At 41.7% G+C, this 19,446-nt stretch overlaps 2 protein-coding genes across 6 annotated transcripts in view; both read right to left on the bottom strand.

Annotated features, from left to right (window-relative positions):
• Positions 1-19,446, bottom strand: part of LOC122890444 (protocadherin alpha-C2) — a 113,675-nt gene that overhangs the window by 39,286 nt on the left and 54,943 nt on the right. For 3 of the 5 annotated variants that reach the window (XM_044226067.1, XM_044226062.1, XM_044226054.1), the window contains exon 1: positions 3,703-6,301. The exons of the other annotated variants lie outside the window; for them this stretch is intronic. In XM_044226067.1, the coding sequence (XP_044082002.1) occupies positions 3,703-6,264 (2,562 nt within the window). In that variant the 5' untranslated portion in view covers positions 6,265-6,301. Of the gene's footprint in view, positions 1-3,702; positions 6,302-19,446 lie in introns of those variants that run through there. 5 annotated transcript variants of the gene reach the window in all.
• The window catches only part of LOC122890468 (protocadherin alpha-12-like), a 91,652-nt gene that overhangs the window by 9,114 nt on the left and 63,092 nt on the right, over positions 1-19,446 (bottom strand).

Genomic DNA, 19,446 nt, shown 5'->3' on the forward strand with positions numbered 1-19,446 from the left:
GAATCTTTTCTCAGAACAGTCCTATAACCAATATGGAAATGGCAAAACAAAGTAGCCCACCACTCAAAAGCAGCCGTGAGAGGATGGAACACTGGAATAGAAGTTCACAGATAGAATTTCTTTGCCTATTCTGACCATCACACAGGTTTCATGAATTCACCACCATGTCCCTTTGCACTAAGTGTAAATTCTGATATAGGACAGAGTCACCAGATAGAAAGGTTGGTCCTAGGGGAAAAAATTAGGTGCCACTAGAAGAAGAATTAGCTCTTTCAAATCACTGCACCCACAGTTAGTATATAAAGTGTATAAACAGTGGCAGAAATATGGAAGATCCGATGGCTACAAATTGCTTGAAAAGAAATGGCAGCAAACTGATTCCTGCTAGTGTCTTGTGATTTCCACATCTTATGCCACCCGCTCCCACAGAAGCACAGTTGGACAGATCTGCCCAGAGCACTCAGAGTGACTCATGAGGAGTCACAGGACCACAAAGGCACAGAATCTACTTTAAGATTTGGTTTCCTTTTCTTGGAGGCTCTGAAAGGGGCACCAACCACATTCAATATCAGGTTTTCAGAAATCTCCAAAGAGAAATTCTGCCCCATTGCCAAAAAGTTAGTTCGGAGAGCTCACTGCACAAATGGCTCATGAAATCAGCTCACTGGGGGTAAAATCTATCAAAAGATTAGAGTCTGATGTTAAATGCTGTTTAATAAGCAAAAAAGAGAAATCAGAAAAAGAACAGAGATGAAAGATTGCCACAGTCTATGCCAAAGTGAAGCAGATAAACAAAAAGATATCAGCTTGATAGTAACATTTTTACACATTGATCCTCCCGACTGTGATCTACTTTTATGCAAGGAATTACTCTTTCTCCTAAAAGCAGTCAATTTACCCTACTAGGTGAACCCATACGTAGTAGCCAAAATGCCAGATTATCACATAACAAAAGGAGTATAAACATTGGGATTTCTGTTTACGCATACTATTTGAAACAGCATAATCTTTGAAATCACACAGACAGGACCGAAAATAGACTAACAGAATGACTGTGTGTGTTACTTAACCTCTCTGAGCTTATTTTCTTATACGCTAGATGCTGGTAAGTGTTTCTTTCATGTATGATTTACGGGGAATGAAATCACACATATATCGCAGAGCAGAACATTTTTATATAGCATAGTGGTCACTGAGTGCAGATTCCTTTACTCATCCTTTATCATTTTCATCTCATTTAACGTGCGCACACGGCATGAAGTTTCCCCGCCATCTGCAATAACTGGGTACGGAAAAGAGAAAGCCTACCGTGGGAGTTTAACAGGTTGATCTAGCAGTCATGACTTTCAGAGCTGAGTGACTTCTGCTTCCATTCTGCCATGTTGACCCGACTCACTCCCTCCTCCTAACTGTAATAATTTCAGGAGCTAGAGATCTTAGGGCTCTTCACCAGACTTTTGAACGTGGCTGGCAGAAATCTGCCTTGATTAAAATCATGCATTCATTCTCCTGCCAAAATCCCACAGGAGCAAGCACTTTTCTGACATACTTTTCTCCCTCAGTTAAAGGTTTGTGTATCAAAGTCCGTATTAACACACAGGTCAGTGTAAGACAGAAATAGTTCATGTATCAAACTGCCCCAAGCTTTGAGCCTGGAGGAGGGGAAGAGTGTCCTTCAGCTGAGCTTCCAGCTCACAGCTGGTGGCAATGCTCTCCCGGCCTCTTCACCACCTGCAGCCCACCCCAGGCCCAGAGGGGCTTCACAAGAATATGTTAACCAAATGTCTACAGCATCCTTATTGTAAGCTAAGCCTTTTTACATGCCTCCAAAAGCGATGATCTAAAGAATTCTGGAAACTCCTTGATTTTGTCCCCCTGTTCTTCTTAATCTGCAATCGGCCTCCAGTGGTTGCTTAATATTGACTAGCAGGCTTCTCTGATACATCCACTTACAATGTACGTGGGAAATACTCTATCCATCTGGGCTTTATTCTGTATTGTATGCATTACTTTCCTTAAGATTAGCAGGAATTTAGAATGTGAAACTGTGGACATTAAAAAAAAAGATAGCTTTGGAATGTCAATGAAAACACATCACAAAAATATAGGAGGAACAAATATTATTAATTCCTTTTGTAGCACCTCTGAAAGTCCTAGCTACAAAGTAGTTGCTTGGGATAATAACAATTTATCACTATGGATGAAACAAAATTCTGGTTTCTGAAATACAACTTCAAAGTATCACAAAGCAGACCTCTATTTTTTATTTTCAAGCATGCATATGGAGACACACTACACAAACACATCCACACATTCATGCACCATCCAGTAATTTACATACCTTCTTCATAATAATGAGCAAGTGACCTTTGCCTACTTAAAACTTAAGGGGCGGCTAGGTGGCACACTCAGTTAAGTGTCCGACTCTTGGTTTCAGCTCAGGTCATGATCTCAGGGTTGTGAGATCGAGTTCTGAGTCAGGCTCCGTGCTTAGCACGGAGTCTGCTTGGGACTCTCTCTCCCTCTGTTCCTCCCCAACCCCCACCTTCATGTTCTCTCTCGCTCTCAAATAAATAAATAAATAAATCTTTAAAACACAAAACTTAAAACCTGTGCATTTATCAACACCTGTCTTTGATGTACAGCAAGCCATCCACTTTCCAAGGCTTTTCTAGCCATTGCAAACTAAATCTTAGATCCAGAAAATGAACATGTGCTTTGGAATATGTTGGACTATTCCTTGAAGTTCTGTCATTTCACAAAGATAGAAAGGACTTGAGAGGCTACTTCACATCTCATTAAATACCTTTGAAATTGTCCACAGGGAGTCAGGAGATTACAGATTACATTTAATCTACTGCAGGGACATCATATTACAATGAACGTGCCCTATGCCAAGAAAGGTGACAAACAGGAGAGTTCTTTTCTCCTTCTCCCCAATCCCAGCTTGTCCTGGTATCCAGCACATCCCCACTTCCTCAGTCCACTTGTTCTAATACCTCCGTAGCCCAATCAGACAAATCCACTCTTGGTCTCTTTGCCTTACCATCCTTCATTTCCTCAGGTAGTCCCTGCAGTAGAATTACCGTATCAATGAGCCAAAGCATACTTGGGCTGCAAGGTGAGATCCATAGTCTACATGGCCTCTGACATGAATTGCCAGAAGATCCTATCACATCAGTTCGGCGCAATTACCAGAAATAGTAACTGGATAATTTTCAAGGTATAAACAAGGACAGCATGCAGAGTCGACCACCACAACCTGTAGAGGTCTCAGAGCTTTTTGAAAACCAACACTCCTAGAGTACTTCCGAAGAGAACTTTCCCTCTAGATGATACAGCAGAGGCCATTTCTCCTTGAATCTCAAAACATTACCCAGTATGGCATCATCTTATTCTCAAGCCTGTTCCAGCCCTCTGCAGAGCTCTGTTTTAACATCAAATATTTAAAACCAATCCTTATTTCTCCAACATTGTTATGGTCAAGGCTTCATACTTCTGGAAAGAAAACAAAGTAAAACAATTCTCTGATGTTACTTTTCTAGCGAGGGAACAACACAGATTATAATCAAGTCACAGGTACTATATATATTCAGTTTACCAGGTAACCCCATCACTGTTAGTAACTCAACGAAGCCAATGACACTTGGGGCATGGGGAGGGGATGTGTGAAAACGCATGACCCCTTGACTGCTATCTCACCTCGTTTTGAGAAACAGCATCATTTTTGAGAATAATCAGGTTCCCGGCACTCTGCCCACTTTGGCCTGTGAGGTGCCTGCTGTCACTCGTGGCTGCTTGGGCACCCCCAGGCCCCAGTCCTGTCTGTGCCCCTGTGTTATAAAACATGAAAGTGTCACTCCCTGAGCCTGCTGTCAGACAGGCCTTGTAGCAGTAGGTCTTGGTGAGGGAGCCATTCCCTCGCACTTCAATGAAGTGAGGCTGCACTTTGAGGCCATGGGGTATCCTGGCATCGATATTGTTATTGGCCTGTTTGTTGAGTTCGACGGGGCAGCGCTCCCTCACTCCACAGAAGCCCCCACAGCACGTGGTGCCGTATGCCGTGTAGCGGTAGCACTTGATGATGCTCAAAACAATGATTGTCAAAAGAAATATAAAAGACACTGTGCTTAATGCTATTATCAGGTAGAGCGTAATTTCAGAATATGTCCGCGGACTCTTAACGTGTCTCTGAGTATCCGGGAGTATTCTGGAGACTCTGTCCACCACAGCCACTGTAATGGCCACGGAAGATGACAGTGATGGCTCTCCATTGTCTCGGACCACCACCGTTAGGTTGAAAGTAGTTCCACTCTCATCTCCCATCTTCCTGGTAGTCCTAATCTCTCCTGTGTGTAGCTCAACTTTGAAGAGGTCCAGGTCAGAAGTCTGGGCCAGATGGTAAAAGAGCCAAGCATTTTGGCCAGAGTCTGAGTCCATGGCTATGACTTTGGTGACCAGATAGCCGGCAGGGGCAGTCCGAGGCACCATCTCAATGGCTGCTGAAGAGTTAGTTGAGGTAGGGTACAGGATGTGGGGGGCATGGTCATTCATGTCCACCACATACACATTGGCGGTCACAGTGCTGCTCAGTGGTGGACTCCCCTTGTCCTGGGCCTCCACGGTCACAAAGAACTCCCGAAACTTCTCATAGTCAAAGGAGTTGACAGCATAAAGACTGCCACTGGCACTGTTAACGGAGACATAGGAGGTGACTGGCAGCCCTTGAATCTCCCTCTCCAGGAGGGAGTAGGTCACCTCCGCATTCTCCTTCTCATCTGGGTCTGTGGCTTGCACAGTGCAGAGCAACACCCCTGGCAAGTTGTTCTCCTCGATGTAGATGGAGTAGGAGTCCTGGAGGAAGCTTGGTGAGTTGTCATTGATGTCAGAGATCTCAACCCGCAGCGTCCGCTGGGATGTGAGCTGGGGTACTCCCCCATCGGTGGCCGTCACTGTGATGTTGTAGGCGGCCACACGCTCCCGGTCTAGCGGACCGCTCACCACCAGTGTGTAGGAGTTTCCAAAGCCGTTCAGTCGGAAAGGCAGAGAGGCCTCCAGGCCCAGACTCACCTTCCGGTTGAGGCCCGAGTCTTGGTCATTGACACTGAGGAGGGCCACGACGGTGTTGGACGCAGCGTCCTCAGGCACTGGGCTGTACAGGTCCGTGAGCACTACCTCTGGTGCGTTGTCATTCACATCCACAATGTCCACCAACACTTTGCAGTGACCCACCATGGGCACTGGACCCTGGTCAGTCGCCTGCACATAGATCTGGTAGGAAGAGGCCTCCTCATAATCCAGCGCTCCACTTACCCGCACTTCCCCAGTGCTGGCATCGATGCTGAAGAGCTGCCTCTCCCGGTCCGACGTGTAGCTGCTCAAGGAGTACCTGAGCTCGCCATTGGAACCCTCATCTGGGTCCGAGGCATTCAGCTTCACCACCAGCGTGCCTGGCGGGGCGTCCTCCCGAAGCTGGACGCGGTAAGTGGACTGGTCGAAGGTGGGAGAGTTGTCATTAGTGTCCAGGACACGCACGGAGATCTGTGCCGTGCCCGAGCGGGCTGGACTGCCGCCGTCCACAGCTGTGAGAATCAGGTGGTGCAAGACGGCTTGCTCTCGGTCCAGGCCCTTCCGCAGCACCAGCTCCAGCACCTTACTGTTCTCCTGCAGGGGTTTCAGGTCCAGCTCAAAGTGCTCGCTGGGGCTGAGCTCGTAGGTCTGCACGGAGTTGGCGCCCACATCGGGGTCCTGCGCGCTCTCTATGTGAAAGCGCGCTCCAGGGGCCACCGACTCGCTCACCTGAAGCCGGTAGTCGGGCCGCGGGAAGCGCGGCGAGTTGTCGTTGATGTCCAGCACCTCCACCTCCACGGCGCTCACCGCTACCGGGCTGTGCGCCAGCACCTCCAAGCTGAGCAGGCAGCGAGGCCGCTGCTCACACAGCGCCTCCCGGTCAATGCGCTCGTTAACGAAGAGCGCTCCGCTCGTCAGGTCCAGCTCCAGGTAGCGCGGACTGGGCGCACCCAGATGGTTGATGCGCAGGCAGCCGGGCCCCAAGCGCCGCAGTTCCAGCCCCAGCGCGCTAGCCACGTTGCCCACCAGCGCGCCGGGCGCCTGCTCCTCCGGCACCGAGTATCGCAACTGGGAGGCCGCTGGGCCCGGCAGCAGCAGTAGCAGCAGGAGAGGCGGCGGCGGCAGCAGCCAGGACATGGGCGGCCGGAGTCGGAGATGCTCTTTCGCCCCAGGTCGGGTACCCCCCAGCTCCATAGCCACCGGCCGCGGCGGAGGTGGGAGCCGCGGGGCAGGGCCGGAGGCAGCAGTTTTCCCAGCCGTGCTCCACGCCCGGGCCCCGCCTCCGCCTCCGCTCGTGCCACCCTGCGCCCGCTCCCCCACGGCTCACGCGTTAGCAAACGCCGGGGGCCGCTCCGATCGTAGGCCCTCCGGAGGGCTCCTGGCCCCTCCGTCCCCGCCGACGCCCCATATCCCAGCTCCTCCGCTCGCCTCAGAGCCGCTCAGCCTGGCTCCGCTGCCTGCCTGCTGCCGCCGCCGCCGCTCCAGGGGGAGGGAAAAGGAAGCAGAAGGGGAGGGGGAGGAGCGCTCCGCAAGCCCGGCTCGGATTCCGCACCGAGGTGGCAGACGGCGACCGGGACTGATCGGTCGCTCCAGCCACTCCAGCCCCGGCTCCCTCAGCCTGGCCCCGCGGGATCCCGGCAGACCGCGGGAACGCGGCCACTCCCTTTCTCCCTGCCCCCAGCTCCCTGCTCAGCCAGTCTCCACGGTCCCTCCGCCGGCTAACGCGTCTCGTAAAGAGATTATTCTAGGACAAGCAGTTCTGTCTCTAGGACTTGGGCTATCACCTTCCCAGGAAAAGATTTCCAAGCGCGATTCAGGAAAATAAACTCGGGGCCTTAGCTTAGTAGGGGCATCTGGGCGGCGGCTCCACATTCAAGAGAAATAAGCGCAGGGAAGGCGCTCTGGGGTTGCTGACGATGGGGATTATTCACCTGACCCCAACGTTTTCCCTACAATACTCCTGAATAGTGCAGAAAGTATTCAACTCCTGGGGCAAAGGGAGGAGGATGGCAAGTGCGGTTCTCTTCTGCGGCGCAAGCCCTAAACATCCTGGGATCCCAATACTCAGTTCTGCTAGTAGCCAAGTGGCGCTAGCTTTCAGCGTGTACCTTGGCAAATAACCAAGAAAATATCCAAAATTTTATTTTAAAAACGGGCTCCATTAAACTGCAGGCGAAGGTCTTATTTGACCCCTTTGTATCATAGTGGGGAAATCTGGTAAAATTTTTAAAAAATTCTTCCCTCAAGTTTTTCCTTCTTTTACTCCAAATTTTTTAAATTTATCATCCAAGACATTTTCTTTGTTCTTTCAAGAGTGATTTAAAAATTTTTCTTGAACAGATGACAATGTCTTCAAGAGCCTGCAAAACCATTACATCAAGAGGGTGATTCTTGATCTCCCAAGCCAGACTAGAATTTGGACTCCATGAATGCTTTGCAGTGAAAAATCTGCTGTTATTAAGCAAAATGGGGGACATTGGGATTTATCTTACAACAGTCAGCAGTTTCGATGGCTGCAGCTCCCCTCCCATAAATATGAGGTTCCTTTCCACCTCTGGCCCTCCTTTCTCCTAAGACTCAACCGTGTATTGCTACAGAGACAACAAAAAGACAACCAGTTTCTCTTCAGTGAATGAGAAGGCTAAAGGATCAGAGGAAGTGTCTCTGTGCTGTGTCACTGCCTCTTCTTCTCTGTTCCAGACACCCACTCTTCCCAGGCCATCTCCTCTCTTGACAGGAATTTAAAATCCATTGCCCCACGTGCAAAAAGCACTCACCAAAAAGTCCTGTCCCTTTCTCATCTCCCAGCATCCTCTTACTCCTCGATCTCCCTCTGTGGGTCATTTTCTAGCTATGGGCTGGAATAAAGCCAGAATGAGAGCTGACATTTGGCATTCTTCCCTCCTTGAGGAGATGGCTGAAGGGGCCAAGGCAATGATCCTAACACCCAGATTTCAAAGGCCTGAACTAGGATCTCCCTTCCTTCCCACCCACTAAGTGCACTTGCTGACAATACTCCACAACCCAACCAATTTGATTCCAGAGATGCTCCCAGATTCCTCCTATCACTGCTGCTTCTTATTTGTCCTCTTCATTCCTTCAAGGGTGCAGAGTGGGAAGCAATTTCCATCACATACTATTCCTGTCTCTTTTCTTAGGTCTCTGGCTTCTCCTTCTCTGTCTGCTTCCTCCCCAAATGTCCCTACAATAACTCTGCCTCTGTTTGCTATGGTAATTTGATCTCAGAAAGCCTTAAACTCTCAAGTGCATGAATTGTAGGCCTGGCCTGTGTCTTCACCCATTACTTATTTCTGAAAATAAATGGCTTATAAGTGGAATCAAGTTATAAGTTGTCAGGAAGAGTGACCTTTTCTTTTTTCATCTCCTCCCAGGGCCTGACAGTCACTGCCACCTCTGCCCACAGCTCAGAAACCTGGCCACTGGGTATTGACCATGCATGGATCTGTGCCCCTGAAAAGATCATAGGCACTTAAGGAAGAGTGACACTTAAAGTGACAGAGGCTTTGTAAAGTCTTTAATGGGAGCCCCCAAGTGTCACATCTCTAGAGAAAAAACAAGGCTTGTCTTTTAGCAATTTTGTCATCTTTCAGGAAGGACACCTGCCAGGTTATCTATTTTGATGTGTCAGGATCATAAGTTTCAACTAGTATTCACACCCTCAGTGATTGAGAAGGCAAACAGAAAGCCAACACAAATCAGTCATCTTTTCAAAGACATTGTCCTAAAGAGATTGTACTATATTTGGCACTACAATGATTTTGTTCCACACTCTACTGTACTAAGCCTCTTGCCAACCTTCCTAGTTGGTGGAATGAGATTGCTCAGATTGCTGGCAAGTGTCCTGTCGACAATATGAATGTTAATGCCTTGACCACTGCTTCCCTTACTTTGTACTCCTTCCCTTGGACCTTCAAGAACACCTATGAAAAAGCAGAGTAGCACAGTGTTTAGGAACACAGACTTTGGAGTTGGTCATCCACTTGCCAGTGACTAACCATATGGCCTTGGACATGCCCTGAAATGTAGGCTTCAGTTTACTCATTTTAATCAGGGAAGACAGACAATATTAAGTAAGGGTAGTTATGATTATACAAGATGTTGTATTTAAAGCAATTTACATAGTGACTGACAAGTATGTTGTAACTATTATTATTATTAAAATGCAACAGTTTATTATCACATAATACTTGACAGTATCTATATAGCATGGCGGAAGTCAGTGATGATGGGAAGCTGAGTGTGCACCAAAGTTAAGCTTTCCCAATTACTTCTAGAGCTTAGCCTATATTTTGAAAACGAAAACCAGTCCCTTTTTGTATCGCTAAGGAAAAGGGACTTCTGTCATGAGAATTCCTTCAAGGGATTTGCTTCCTCACAAGAGATTCACCTTTTTTTTTTTTTTAAAGATTTCATTTATTAATTTGAGACACAGCATGCGCAAGCGGGGATGAGAGGCAGAGGGAGGGGGGTAAACAGACCCCCCTAAGTGCAGAGCCCAATGTGGGGCTTGATACAGGGCTTCATGTGGTGGTTCGTTCCCAGGACCTGAGATCATGACATGAGCCGAAGTCAGATGCTTAACAACTGAGCCACCCAGGTGTCTCCAGAGATTCAACTTTTTTTTTTTTTTTCAACTTTTTAGGATACGTGAAAATACTTGAGCAACAGAGCACAGCAGAGTTCCCAAACATGCTGTAATCTCCAGCATACAGCACAGTGGTAGGCACTTAATTAATGTTTTTTGAACAGAACTAAATATACAGCTTCTGCAATTCTCTGAAATAGAAACAGCTTCTTCTTTTTGCTCTCCCCAAGTCTTACAGACATTCCAAAATCCAGCTTAAAACTCATCTAATCCAAGAAACATTGTCTAGTCTCATAATGGCCTTTTTCCCCACTCTTCCGCAGTCTACCACATATTTCTGAATGCTGACATGTGTCATTCTTCATTCATCCGAATGCTTTAATAGTATCTCTTCACCTGAATTATAAGCAACCTGCAAAAGAAGTATTTTTCTGTGTATTCTTTTTTTAAAAAGATTTTATTTATTTATTTGACAGAGAGAGAGAGATCACAAGCAGGCACAGGGGCAGGCAGAGCGAGAGGAGGAAGCAGGCTCCCTGCTGAGCAGAGAGCCTGATGTGGGCCTCGATCCCAGGACCCTGAGATCATGACCTGAGCCAAAGGCAGAGACTTAACCCACTGAGCCACCCAGGCGCCCCACTTCTGTGTATTCTTCACAGTGTGGGAAACCCTATAAACTCTCAATAAATGATAATTGTGTCATTTTCTTCAGATCCTTTTTGGCAAATTCAAGAGCTGCTACAGTTTGGGCTTGTCCTCTTCGTTGTATATGGACAGACTATGTCTAATGGAGAGGGGGCTCAAGAGTCTGAAATGAATTTACTGTGGATTTTTTTCCTTTAAAATTTGAAATGCTTTGTATTTCATATTTGTATATACCCCTGGAGAACTGAATCCCACTAATAAAGTTGCTGAACTCTAAAAAAGGCTCTGCCCAAAAGTATTAAGTGATCATTCTTTCTACTTTATATTGTAATCATAAAGTACAAGTACTTGCTGCTTGTAACTAACAAAAAAAGTGACAGGTTAAGAGAAGTGCCATGATAGGCAAGGTTTTGTGTCATGGTAGACACAGTTTTGTTTATCCCCATGGTAGACAATAATTTTGAGATAGTATTCCTCAATTATATCCCTTCATTATATTTGTAAAATGAATCTATCATGAAGTCACTGGACACAAGAGCAAAACCAATCACAACACAACTGAATTAAGGCTATAAGAAAAATACCAGCACTCAGTAAACTCTCCCAATTCACATATATTTTTCCTTTATTATTGCATCATTACAAATAATCTCACTTTGAGATGATCAGAACCAAACCATCTGGAGTGTTTTGGCCGTGGGGCAAGGGGACATACTCCATCAGTTTGATTGGGCTTTTTGGGTGGATCATGATGAGAATATCTGCCAAATCAGGAAGGATTTTCATTAGTGCAACCCCAAAGTTGTTAAAAATTTTCACTTTGTTATAAAGGACCAGGACTTCTGGTCTTTATGCATCTCCAGAAGTCAAATACTTCCCTATATGGATACAGCATTCTCTATAGATACACCACCCAGTGGATGGGGACATAAAAAAGATTTTTCATGTAACATGACAGCTAAATTTTTTTTCACATTCCCTTCCCTCCAGAAGGCATTAGCTTTCAGGGAGAAACCTCTACATTTTTAGTTCTGAAAAACTAATATACTATTGATTCTGAACTGAGGCATTTAAAAATTGCTTAGAATAAACAAAGGGACTCAAACTATCTTTGGATGAGTAACAGTAAAAGGAGAGACTAGGTTAAAGGACTGGGGCAGACAGTGCAACACTAACAGATAAAACCAAACTGTTGATTTAGTTTCTGGCTCTGCTTCTCTATCAGTATTCTCAATGGAGATAGCCTAACAAAAATTATAGAATGTTAAAGGTTGAAAGATATTTAGAAAATGTATTGCCCAGATTCTTTGTTTTTCATCGAAGGAAATGTTTTAAGCAGAACTTAAACCTCAAGATTGGTGCCAGAAGTAAGTCAAGTGTCTTTAACAAGATATATGATCTTCCAGGGTAATGGAAGAATTTACAGATGTGACCAGGGAACTAATTTTCCTATTTTTTTTAAAAGAGTACCTTTGAATTTGATATAAATTCCTTCAAAACTCTGATATTAATAAAGTGATTGTTTATGAGCATTAGAAATGATAGCATTCATGCTAGGGACTACTTAACCAAACTGGTAACATCAAGCCAACTGCATAGACTTAAGAAAATATTTCACATTGGCATTCTAGATTTTCAGTTACCAGAGTCTTTGATAAGGGAAATTCTACAGGCACAACTTCTCTGAAGTTCACAGAGACAGTTAAACAAAATCTCCCAATATAACCTTGCAGACAAAATGAAGAAAGAAAAGCTGCAAAACAGTATAATTAGGTGATTGCTGAACTGTGTGAATAACACTGCCAAAGAGTGTTTATTAATGAAGGAATGCTTTAGAATGTTAAATCTAACTGGGTGAATACAGCAATCCAACTGACTGGTCTTAGCCTATTTAACATTTTATCAATGACTCAGGACAAGGAAGCATCAAGTGTCCAAGCCAATCCAGGAACAAACTGAGTTCTCTGGAATGAAAACAACTGCCTAGGTTAGCCATGTTTCCAACTCACTGAAAATAGCACCAATATTCCATTTGAGATTCAATACCTGCCAGAAATTACTAAGTTTGTATTTAAACTAATTTCTGGCTTCTAGCATTGCCATTAAAACTTGTTCCAAGTTTCCATTCATCACTTGAGGCCTCTTATTTTAATAGAAATCCTTGTCTGGCCCTGTTTCTCCTTGTAATTCTTGGGATTTTAGCCATAGAATGAACTAAGACAGGAATCTGGCACTAACGAACATCTTTGTTCCTAAGTGGGTTTTAGCCAAAGCATTCATTGATTTGGATGGTTTTTTTTTTTTCTCAAAAAAACAAAAAAACCCACCATACATATTATTGTGGTTCTTTGAATTTAAACTGTTTTCCAAGATATGACCTGGGCTCATTCTAAGTGAAGGCCATAATTTGCTTGCTGCTTAGAAAACAAACAAACAAAATTGTACCTCTCAGATATTTCTCAGAAGTATCTGTTCATATATTCAAAGTATGAGGTAATTGTTGGCTTTGGGGATCCCTCTTTCACCCTGATGCCTTAGCACTTAACAGTTATTATTTCTATACATATTATCTCATTTAATCCTCACAAGAGCACAGTGAGGTTGGTATTGATATAAATACTGGATCAGAATCTCCAGGAAAATTTTTTCCATGCCTCTGTTTCTTGAGATTCTGCTATAATATCTGACCATTACACATGTACTCCTGATTAAGAATTGTATTATTTGGGACACCCAAGTAGATCAGTCGGTTAAGCGTCTGCCTTCAACTTGGGTCATGATCCCAGGATTCTGGGATCAAGTCCCACATTGGTCTCCCTGCTCAGAGGGAAGCCTGCTTCTCCTTCTGCTTTTGATGTCTGTCTCTTTCCCTTTCTCTGTCAAATAAATCAATAAAATTGTTTAAATAATTGTATTATTTGGACTCGAAAGCTATTAACTTCCAAGTATTTCAAATGGGATTCTATTTCATTTTTTCCATAATTACAAATTTCTTTTTCTTTTTGAGACTTTGATTGGATCTTCTGATTTTTTTAATGATAAGACTTGATAAAATTATGATACAAAATAAATTTTTATTTCCTACCCCAAGCTTTCCTTTATTATCTTCCCACCCATATATTTTGCTTAAATTTACAAATGAGGTTTTACAAATGATTTGGACTTTTCTGATATAAATCCCACTCATGTATTCCTTGAGATAGATGTTGTTACATAATTCCTTCAGCGGTTATGTATACAATACATTGTAAGTTGGGTAAAATATAAATCCTTTAAATTAGCTAAGTTAATATGTAGTGTGTTTTCAGTGAATATTAAAAAATCTTTTAAGGTATTTTGATGAGATAATTAAGGTTATCTAAAAAACTTTCATCAAAGGTCTTTTTGGGGTACCTGGGTGGCTCAGCCAGTTAAGGATCTGTGTTTGGCTCACGTCATGATCCCAGGGTCCTGGGATCTAGCACCAAGTTAGGCTCCCTGCTCAGTGGGAAGCCTGCTTCTCCCTCTCCTCCTCCCTTGTGCTCTGTCTCTCTCTGTCTCTCTCTCTCCCAAATAAATAAATAAATAACTTTTAAAAAAAGCTCCTTTTTAAAAAGTGATTCAGGAAAGACATATAGATTCTTCAATTTGTAGTAACCTCAGAATTTCTTACAAAGCATCTTTAAGATAGTAAGATCTAAGATTCCACTAGCAATTATAAAATTATAAATTATAAAAATTATAAATTCCACTAGCAATTATAGAGACCCCCCTCAACAGCTCCTTCAAGGTTTAAAATCACACTGAATGCTAAAAGCATGCATCTAGGTAGGGCCCTCTTCTAGTACTCCTGCTTAAAGTAAAATCAAATTCTATGATTCAAGATCTAGCTCTACTATTTACTAATTACGTGTCCTTGAAAAAGTTGTTTAATTTCCCTAAAACTCAGCTTTGTAAAATAAGAAACACATAGTACTTACTATAAATGTTTATTGAGATAAAGCATGTAAAAATTTCAGTATATAAGTTCTCAGTGATTATTAGCCAGAAAAAAGAAGGGGTTATTTGAAATTATCCAAATAACCTGAGAAGAAGGGAGTAAAAAAAGGGGGGGAATCCAACCTTCTGCATTCTCTCTCTTTTTTTATATTACAAGCAAAAAAAAGCTTATTCTACCTAACTGACAGAATAAGGTAGAGTGGAAGAAAATCTAGTACTGGTTCTATTTATACAGCATCTCTGAATTAATGGTCTCAAAAGATCTTAAAATCATTTAAGTTGAGGCATCTATAATTGGCTGATGCCAACTTCAGGTTTTCAGCAATGAACAGGAAAAAAATAGACATAAAATTCCCCAATCAATCAACACTTTAACCTGTGATTTTTTTTTTTAAATCTAAATCTATTGGAGAATTCTCCAATAAATCCAGTGAACCAAAGACAATGGAGTGGTAACTTTAACAAAGATATAAAATTGAGGCAGAGAATAGTTCAATAATTTACTAGAAATACGGAGTTGATTTCAAGCAGACATGGGTAAAAATTGCACTTTCTCTCTTTCCAATTCAATGTTACATCTATTATAACAGAGTTGTCACCCTAGGATTTTTAATATCCTTTACAATTAAAATTTCATCATAACCTCCCATGATTAGTTGTCTACAGTACCCTTAAGCAAGACTAGTATTCCTTTGATCCAATTATTATAAGCTCATTTAAAATCTCAACTGTATATGAAACATTCATTGGTTCATAAATCAATGCATACATAGTATATACTGGACAGCTCTGTCTCTTAGAATATGCGAATTTAGTGCTCCTTAAGCTACAAAGAGTTGAGGAATAAAGAGGATTTTCAAATTACAAAAAGTCATTCTTTCCACAGGTCAATACTGATGTGTTAAGAAAGTAGCAATCACCTTGATAAAGTCAGGCTGTGATTTCCTGGGTACAAGAATGAATATTGCATCTCTGGTTGAAAACGCAGTTTATAATTCTGAGAACCTGGCAATTGTAGGTTGCAGACAAACACAAAATTATCATTAAGTATTCCCTAATCTTACTTCCCCCAGGGCCAATATATTTTGGAAAAAAAAATATGAAGGGATTCAGTGGTGTTAAACAGGAAGTGCTAACTTGGAAATGCAGGAAGTAGGAAATCACATTTATTTCCATATAACTTTTTCAAAAACTCTTGTATGTTGGTCTAATGAAGCTAGATTTAAATTCAAATTCATCAAGGATTCATAATCTAGTATGTGCCAATCTCATTAAAGAAATATTTTAATATGCATCAAGATTATTGAGTCAACATTAAGTATATGGCATAAATCCTGTAGGCAAGCAGACATTTCATAATTCTCCAACAAACCCTCACTCATCACTGATCTTAAAGGCAGAAAAGTTTGAATGTCTAGATGGAGACATTTCTTTTCTTCCTTGATTTAGTTAAGTTTAGTGGCTCTCAATTTTTAGCATCCATGACAATTTCTCAAGGTGGTACCAATACAAGTAGGAACATTGTACTTGAAAAATTTATGTGATTTTCAAGCTTACTATTATTTAGATATAATATTCACCATACAGAGTTATTTTGGAACATACCCTTGAGAAATATGTGTATTTCAGTTCCATTTAATTTTACCTTATGTCTATTTTAATTTTTAAATTTCAGAATTTTTAGAGAAAAAAATGGCCTTAAGATAGGATTTAAGGATCTTTTTTTAAAAATATTTTTAAAATCTATTTATTTGTTTATTTGACAGAGAGAGATCACAAGTAGGCAGGGAGGCAGGCAGAGGGAGGGAAGCAGGCTCCCTGCTGAGCAGAGAGCCAGAAACAGGGCTTGATCCCAGGACTCTGAGACCATGACCTGATCGGAAGGCAGAGGCTTAACCCACTGAGCCACCCAGATTCCCCTAGGGTATAAGAATCTTAATGGCAGAGATAAGTCTGAACAAAACAATCTCACTATATTTTTATTAAAATAAAACATGTCCCAGCTGTCTCTCCAATGCAGATCTTCCATCCAAGAACTTACTTGGGGTGTCCAACGGGCTCAGTCCACAAAGGACGTGACTCTTGATCCTGGGGTTGTGAGTTTGAGCCCCACATTGAGGGTAGAGATTATTTAAAGAAAAGAACTTACTTGATATCTGATAGAATAATTAATTGGAATGAACTGTTAAAGTAGAATAGGAATGCTTTTATTCTATGAGCACACACAGGTGATATTCTTGATTTTCTTACATAGAACAAACATCATTTTAAACAATAGTTTATTCTCCCGATGTTTGGAATATATGCATTAAATACTTGTTTAGATACACACACACACACAAAATCATGTCCACCCTCAGATGCTGGGGAACTTTTCATCCATTTGACATTTATTGAACATTAACTTTGTGGCAAGGACTGAACTAAATAACTATATAACTATATATAGTTAACTATATATATAAAATTAAATCTGTATTTAGTTATATATATATATCTATAACTAAATTGTTATAACTATAATACTTTCTTGGTACTTCTTATGTACAGTTTTAATTTATATGTCAAATTGAGGTAATACATGTAGATATTTTCCCTGTTCAACATGCTTAAGACACAGAGTTTACTCATTCATGCTACAAATATTGAATGAAAAACCATTACCTGTCAGACAATCTGCTGGCTACTGGGGGAACAATGGCAAAAGAAACAGACATGATATTGATCATGGAGTAGTGCAGTAAGGGAGGTAGATGATAAACAAGTGAACAAATAAGTAGGTAAAATGTAAAAATGTCAGAAACAACCAAGAAATTATGATAAAGGATCCCTGGAGGAAATATATTTAGAAATAGCTATCAGCAAAGGCCTTCAGGAGGAGGTGACGTTTAAAAATTGTGACCTGAAGGATAAGAAGAGGCTAGCCAAGCAAAGACTAGTGAGGAGAGCATTCCCTGCTGGGAGAACAACAAGTGTGAAGGTACTAAAGTAGAAAAAGTCAGCCAGACTTAAAGATTACAAAGACAGTGTGGCTAAAGCATAGAGAGCAATGGGCCTAAGATGGATGGAAAACAACCAGGGGAGGGATCTTACAGTCTTGTACATTACCATAAAGAGTTTGGATTTTATTCCATTTATTCCAAGGTAAAAAGCCATTGTAGGTTTTAAGCAGTACATGAGATGATTCATTGTATATGTATGTATGTATGTATGTATGTGTGTGTGTGTGTGTGTATATATATATATATATATATATATATATATATATCTCCATAATTGCTATATGGAGAATGAGATAAGGGTGCAGGAAAACTAGTCACAAGGCTATTGCATCCATTTAGGGGAGATAAGATGGTGATGTGGACCAAGGTAGCAGTTGTTGGTCGAAGATGGACACCTGTCAACTAAGTTTCAGAGGTGGAATTTATAGGACTGATTAATTAAAGAGCAATGACAAGATACCCTTTAGAGAGGTAGCTGTCAAGAATGACCCCCCAACTTCTGCCATGAACAACTGGGTGGACAATGGAACCAGTTTCTAAGGATTATGGGAAGAGATGGTCTGAGCAGGTCTGGAAATCAAGGATTCTATTTTAGACACGTGTGAACTGCCTGAAAAAAGCCAAGCAGAGATGTTAGGCAATCAGATAGAGTTTGGAACTCAGCAGAAGGGTCTGGGCTGAAGATTTAAAATTATAGGAGCGCCTGGGTGGTTCAGTCAAGCTTAGCTAAGCATCTGCCTTCGGCTCAGGTCATGATCCTAGGGTTCTTGGATTGAGCCCCCAAATTTGGGGCTCTCTGCTCAGTGGGGCTCTCTGCTTATGCTTTCTCTTTCTCTCTCTCTACTGAATAAATAAATAAAATCTTTTTAAAAAATAAAATTACAATTGAATAAATATCTTCTGAATGAATGTGGACATTGTGGTAAAGGGGCAGAGTTATCCCCTATCCTTTGATAGTTGCTTCCTGTACTGGCCTTACTCTCCTTTTCTGGCATAGCAATACTCCTTATTTCTTATATATAGCTCCCTTTCTGAAATACTTAGAAAATTGTACAGAAGACCTACCCAAAGCAAAGTGTACTTGGTGTTCTGGATATTCTTAGAAGCAACTAATAAAGGAAAAAAAATCTGGGGACCACTAGCCACCAAAATACAGCTTTTACTGCTGTAAAAGAGAGCCTCTATTATACACATGTGCTTTTTGAACAAGTAAATACAACATATCCATATATTTAAGGTTTTTAAAGGACATAATTTTAGTTATACTATGTAATTTATTTTTATTTTTTATTGGTCTTGTATTTACTTGATTTAGGTTCAATAAGAGGTTCTTATACAAATTCAATTCACCCAGAATTGTAAAAAAAATTTAAAAAGTAGAAGTCCTTTCAAATCCCATTCTCCTATAGACTACACCTTTAACAGACAATTGTACATCCCTACAGACTTTTTATTTATACACATATAAAATGTACATATATATTTTGTCAAAATGTAACCATATGCTATACATTATCATGAAACTTCGGTGTTTTAGTTTTGCTTAACATATATGATGGACAGGGATGCCTGAGTGGCTCAGTCAGTTAAGTGTCTGCCTTCGGCTCAGGTCATGATCCCAGGGTCCAGACAGATCAGAGATCGAGCCCCACTCAGGTTCTCTGCTCAGCGGGGAGCCTGCTTCTCCCTCTGCCCCTCCCCCTGCTCCTGCTTTCTCTCCCTCTCTCTCAAATAAACAAAATCTTTAAAAGAAAACAAAAACCAACCAAACAAAAGATATATGATGGACATCCTTCCATGTCAGTGCCTAAAATTCAGTTTCATTCCTACTAATAGCTAAGGATGGATATTCAGTTATGTATGGATATTTCATAATTTATTTTTACTCCATGATTGAATATTTAGGTACATTTCTGAAAGTATGTGCATTCATATGCCTGTGTGTTTATTCTGAAAGGTACTTAGTTAAAAGTATGCACATTTAATTTTTAATTAGGCCAAAATGCTGCCCTACATTTTTTGTGCCAATTTATACTCTCAATCAATAGTAAACAAGCCAATTCATTGACTTCAGATTTGTCTCCAAAATTCTGAGTTCATGATGTAGTAAAAAAACACAGAATCACATTCACAGCAGTATTTTGT

This window comes from Neovison vison, chromosome 1 (genome assembly GCF_020171115.1).
Source record: "Neovison vison isolate M4711 chromosome 1, ASM_NN_V1, whole genome shotgun sequence".
Lineage (NCBI taxonomy): Eukaryota > Metazoa > Chordata > Mammalia > Carnivora > Mustelidae > Neogale > Neogale vison.